The sequence below is a fragment of the Syngnathoides biaculeatus genome, chromosome 8 (assembly GCF_019802595.1).
Source record: "Syngnathoides biaculeatus isolate LvHL_M chromosome 8, ASM1980259v1, whole genome shotgun sequence".
NCBI lineage: Eukaryota > Metazoa > Chordata > Actinopteri > Syngnathiformes > Syngnathidae > Syngnathoides > Syngnathoides biaculeatus.
The window spans coordinates 910208-916207 of NC_084647.1; the positions used below are offsets into that span (position 1 = coordinate 910208).

Consider the following 6000-nt stretch of genomic DNA (forward strand, 5'->3'; position numbering starts at 1 on the left):
CAAATTATTATTTTTACTATATAACTCCAAATTACTGACTGAAAAACAGCCTCGGACAGTTTGTTTCCCGATAAATGTTGATTGGTTCAGTGGCACGGTAATTCATTACTATTTATTTATCATAACAAGGTGATCGTCGTATAATGTCTAAATGACACGCATTGCAAATGAACGTGCCTTCCTTGTTCGATTGCACTTTTTCCATCGAGGATCACATCCTTGTCGTCCCGTTCCACCTAAACAAAGCGAGGACGAACTTTGAACGTCACACAGTGTATGTACATAAATTACCTACATGTTAGCGTTCATTTATTGCGGTAGTTTGTGTTGACAATTCAACAGACGAAGGCGGCGAACACTCGATGACGTCACAAACGCCTGCAGGTTTACTTTGCGTCCACACCACAGTTGAACAAATATGAGCATGAGTCGTAATGACACTCCTAAATTCAGCAATGCTAAATACATTTGCTCGCGCGCCCTTAGTACTTCAGCCGTCTTGAAAGCTGGAGGAGATGCTTTACTGACATTCAGCGCTCCAAAGCCAGAATTGCAACTGAAACCCACTCTCTGTGACGGCACCGGGACGTTGACTCGCTTGAGAAAGTGGACATTTTTGGAGGTTTTTGCCATCATAATAATTGCATTGGGAAAATGTCTTCATGGACCAGCTCGGAGTCTTCAGCCGCATCTGTGTCTTCTAGTAAGTGCGCTTTTGCTGCAGACCTGTAAACCCCCGCCACTAAACAAAAAAATAATCTACACTCCCAGCCATCAATTTCACCCGCAGTGTTTTAAAATGTGACATTAAAGTCCTTCGGAGAATTGTTCATACAGTATGCTCCTGCCTCCCCCGCCCAAAAAAAACGACTGATTATTAACAATATTTATTGTTACTTATGATTATTATTGGGGACATGCGGTTTTCTCCGGGCACTCTGGTTTCCTCTTCTGTCCCAAAATCATGCACTAATTGGAGACTCTAAATTGCCCCAAGGTGTGATTGTGAGTGCAGCTGTTGATATGTCTCCATGTGCCCTACGATTAGCTGGCAACCAATTCCGGCTGTACCCCACTGCCTGCCCGATGATGGCTGGGATCGGCCCAGCACTCCTGCAACCCTCGTGTGGACAAGCGGTTAAAAAAAATTGATGTATTATAATTACAAAATCATTTGTATTCACTGATCAGTTTTAAATATATCGCATAAGTGCCAGTTCAGAACCAGACATAAGGTGCCCTCACTTCAATACTACTTAGTCTTGACTACTGACTTGACAGTAGTGTCCTGTCCATGCTTGTTTTGCAGTGAAAGTGGCTCGACCCGAAGTCAAGATTGGCAAAGTTTTGTACAGCAAATCCAATGCTTACTCTGTCCTGGATTTCATCGGTGAAGGCTGCTACGGGAAAGTGGCGGTGTGCAAAAATCTGGACACGTCGGAGACGGTGGCTATTAAGATCTTGAAGAATGACCCTGCTGTCAAACAAGACACTGAGAAAGAGCTGTCTATGCTGAAAATGATCAGTGGCCTGGATGTAGATTACTCCAATTTGGTCAAGTTCTTTGAGCAGTTCGAGCACGAGGGAAACATCTGTTTGGTGTTTGAGGTACTGGACTGCGATCTTTTCAATCTGCTGCAAGAGCGACAACATCAGCCATTCTCTCTGGACGAAATCCGTGTCATTGCTCATCAGCTGCTAGTGGCCTTGGTCACCCTGAAGAGTGTCGGCATCCTGCATACGGACATCAAACCTGACAACATAATGGTTGTTAATAGAAAAGAACAGCCCTTAAAGGTAAAACTGATTGACTTTGGGAATGCACTTCCAGCATCAAGAATCAAGCAAGGGTTGGAGATTCAACCAGTGGGATATCGAGCTCCAGAAATTACACTCGGCCTCCCTTACAATGAGAACATAGATGTCTGGAGTGTTGGCTGCATTATGGCCTTCCTTTTCCTGCCCGGAACCCTCTTCGCTGTCAACTGTGAATATCAAATGATGAAGCACATCATCTGCGTTCTGGGCCAGCCAGACGACCACCTGCTTCATGCCGGAAAATACACTGAAAACTATTTCACGGAAAATGAGGAGGTTGGAGCTTCTCATTATAGGCTCATGACACCTGAGGAGTTTGAAGCAGTGAACAACGAGAAACCCAAAAAGCACGATTATTGCAGAGAGCTTCCCAAACCCCTGGAAGATCTGATTCATTTGCTGCCCGAGGAAGAGATTCCCGAGGAGGAGCTTGAGAAAAAGAAGGCTTTCTTGGACCTGCTAAAACAGATGTTGCATGTTGACGGGTCTCGACGTATCTCTGCCTCACAAGCATTGCAGCATCCTTTCATCACCATGTCTCAACAGGCCGGCAGTGGCAGCTGGAGTCCTCTGACCAACAAAGACGTCTCCCTTCATCCACAACGAACCCCTTCCTTAGATGCAAAGGCTGACTTTGAGTCCAACAAGAGCATGTTGAAGAGGATTCGCAAATTCCTGCGCCGAGTGACCACTGCATTTTATCGCATACTGGACTGATTCCAGACTTGCATAGCTTTTACTTTAGTTTATGCTAAAAATGAAATTGTGTTTTTAACATGAAACAAATGGAGATATTTCACTCATGAATTTGTCTTCACAACTAGCTGTTGTCAAAATGTGCTTTCTACTTAGGTGATTTTTGTGAGAGTTACTGATGGTGAAGTGCTACACATGCCTGACGATAAGTTCCCTGCGACTAACCGCTTCAATCTATAACTCCCTTTCGCCTGAAAGCTGGCTGCAATAGGCTCCAGCACTCTTGTGACCCTTGTGAGGATGAGTGGCTTGGGAAATGGATAGTTGGATGATTTTGTGCCTAATGTGTGAGTCATCTGATTTCAGGTTGAATACGATCCTCTATGGCTCAGGCATTTTGTTTGCACTCTTAGCAACATCTAACAAAGGGCGTCTGGGGCTACTTCCACAGATGATATTTCCTTATTGGAAAAGTACATATCAACAGTGGGAAAGAACACATGCATAAACTTGAACGCTCGTCTTTATTCATTTGTTATTAAGTTGTTATACAGCCTCAAGACTGTAAAAGGGAATGGTAAACCATTACGTTTTACAAAAATATCTCTTTACAATTTGTGTACATCTTTGGTTGAATCGGTAGACTATATCATCACATCAACTTTTGCAGCTATTGTGGAAAAGCTCTCCCACTGGTTGATTTGAAAACTCCTGTAAGAACTCTTCAAACTCGTTCAATGAGAGTTTCTCAACCCAGTTGTCTTCTGTGTTCCTGGCCGCAGCAGCGCCCCCTTGAACGGGCCTGCCATTGTTGTCCACGCAGCAGTATGCGTTCCACACGTAGTCGGGGATGTTGACGCGCCTCACGTTATTCTTGACAATCCAATTGTTTGCAGAAGGAACTGCGCCCACCAAAACGTAGGCCTTGGAGCATTTTTTGCGGAAAAGCTCATTAAGCTCAGACTCGTGGATTCTCCATGCATTTTGATTTAGTTTGGGGTTCTGAGGAATCACGTTGGTGAGGGTGAAAGTGGCATTGCGGCCAGGAACTGTCAGACGGGTGGAGAGGGGGGGAAAAAAAGGAGGAGTCCAAAAAAAGTCAATGCTGAGAAAATGATTATACTGGATTATAGTAGTAGCATGCTTATCACCAGTGGCAGTTTGAGGCCAATTAAGCACACATGTGCACACATTCTAAGTTATAAATTGCTTCACTTTATACATGGCTTTAATTGTATTGGTTGTATTTTTATTGTATTCAGCACATTAGGTATTCTAAAGCCTGACGGGACTGCGAAAAGGTAATTTAAGTCAGCACTTGATGCCCTATTAGAGTGATTACACTATGAAATCTAATTGTTCTGACAGTACTGCATTGTAACCGAGGAAAGTAGATCAAAGTGAGGTTGAGGCACATTGGCCAGGAAGAGTACTTAGAACCACCACTCCCGAGCACGTCTGAGTCACTGTGGAGAGTTTCTTAGTATTTCCATATTCTGTAGGCTGAACGACATTCCCCCCTAGAGGGGAATATGAGTGGAAATGATTGTATGTGCCCTGGGTGTACTCTGCCCTCTCCATCCAGGATAGGCTCCAAGTCACCCGTCACCCAAATGAGAACAAGCGGTACAGGAAATGAACGGATAACATCAGCACTTGCACCATAATGTACTAAATATATTGGTGGTGTCTGCTGGGGCTGCTGAGGAAATAAACGCCTCTTTCCATGCAGGGTGTCTTGAGTTTGCTTACCTGCATGGTGTCCATTGGGATTGAGGTGACCTCGGTCAAAGCCAGAATGTGTGTAGTCCTCATTGAGAGCCTGTCTCTCCCCCAGGTAGATTCCAGGGTGGTCCTTGCCCAGCCAGTAACCATCCTTCATCTCAGCTTGCCATGATGTATTTACCAGCTTGAAGAACATTGAAAAAAAAGTCCTCTTTTAACAAATGTCACCGCAAACATAATTCTACATTTAGTAGCGGAAGAGTCATCAACATGGAACCCCTGTGCACCACACGAATTGCCTGCAGACCTGTATTAAAAAAGAAAAAGCTACCTATTTGCTAGGAATGTTGTGAAAGTGACCATTTGAAAATGTGCACACATTTGTTGAAATAAAGTGTTGAATCTTCATATTAACAGTATCTTTTTCCTCCCTTGTACATTCATCGTTGATCATTCATGTGAGAACTCATTAACATTCGCATTTGTAAGTATCACTGATTATTAAAACAATAATTAAAGGTCACTTGAGAAAATGTGTTATTTCAGAGGTGTGTATATCCAACTGGTAGCTTACCCAAGAAGTACAGTAACTCAGTTGCAAAATGGTTGCAGACCTCTGCCCCATTTGCTGCACTCAAATCATGTGTTGCTATTATTCAAAGTTCAATATTTTGTTTACAGCGCTTTATATGATTACTGTCCTCTTAATTTTTCAACATGGTTACCAACCTGAGGCTCTACAAACCACCTTCTTTCCCGACCACCTCCATTGCTAGGCTGGAACACGTATGCTGAATAAACTGCGATACGACGGTTTGTGTCATACAGTGTGGCAAAGTGGTACCTGAAAGAGTAAAGTTACTTGTCACAAACACTTTTTTGTTTTTCCATACAGCACCAGTCGAGGATTTGGACACACTGACATTTGACTAAAGAGAAGTTGCGTCTCAAAAATATGTATTGTAATTGTTTGGTGTGGAAGAAATTTGTCAAGGCCATTATTATTTCTGCTAGAACAAAAATTTTGAACAGTCCCAAAACTTTTTTTTTTTTTTTTACCGGTTGGCAAATCGTTGACAGAGATGAGCAGTTCCAGGTATTGAAGCCCCCCATACAGGTACTTTGCTTTTGTAGAAATACTTCAAGCATTCAGGCACATTCTGGGGTAAAAACAAGGATGCAGATAATTACGGGTAGCTCAAGTAAGTTCAAATTGTATTGTACAGTGAAATACTTCATTTTCCAGAAAGGTTACACGAGAAACAAACCTCGAATCGTTCCACAAGGTCAGCATGAACAAAAAATAGGAGCAACAGAAGAGTGCATAGAGTTGCCAAGGTTTCCATTTTGAGTTTCTTAGAATGACGAGAATAAAACATGAGAAAGATGAACCGCTAATTCACAGTAAAGCTTCAGGCAATATTTTTTCGTTTCTGTGCTGTTTGTGCATGTATTTCCACTCACCACGCCTCACACTCGTCAGCTGCCACCGTGTGCACCGAGAAGAGCGAGAGTCTTACATTTATACATGACTTCATGTCACCTTTCACCTTCTTTGCTAAGTTTGTTTATCTCAACTTAACCAAAACGTGAGGCTGTAGTGTGTGTGTTCACTGACACTAACATTAGGTTGACGTGAATTCCAACTAAATACATATATTTTAATAAATTTAGGCAGTTATGGTTGATGAATACATTTGTGTATCCACTCATGAGTATTTAACAGACAAGACTACAATTAAAAATAACATTAAGTTTTGA

The 6000-nt window shown here is 42.6% G+C and overlaps 2 protein-coding genes across 2 annotated transcripts; one reads left to right on the forward strand and one right to left on the reverse strand.

Moving 5' to 3' along the window:
• Positions 1 to 251: 251 nt before the first annotated feature.
• LOC133504858 (homeodomain-interacting protein kinase 1-like) lies at positions 252 to 2535 on the forward strand. Its single transcript, XM_061827540.1, has 2 exons — positions 252 to 703; positions 1310 to 2535. Exons 1-2 carry the CDS (start codon positions 655 to 657, stop codon positions 2533 to 2535), a joined length of 1275 nt encoding a protein of 424 aa, XP_061683524.1. The 5' UTR covers positions 252 to 654.
• Positions 1337 to 5752, reverse strand: si:dkey-243k1.3 (endonuclease domain-containing 1 protein-like). Its single transcript, XM_061827544.1, has 6 exons — positions 5704 to 5752; positions 5508 to 5594; positions 5299 to 5399; positions 4969 to 5083; positions 4267 to 4423; positions 1337 to 3563 (listed from the first exon to the last, which is right to left on the reverse strand). Exons 2-6 carry the CDS (start codon positions 5583 to 5585, stop codon positions 3172 to 3174), a joined length of 843 nt encoding a protein of 280 aa, XP_061683528.1. The 5' UTR covers positions 5586 to 5594; positions 5704 to 5752; the 3' UTR covers positions 1337 to 3171.
• Positions 5753 to 6000: the final 248 nt, after the last annotated feature.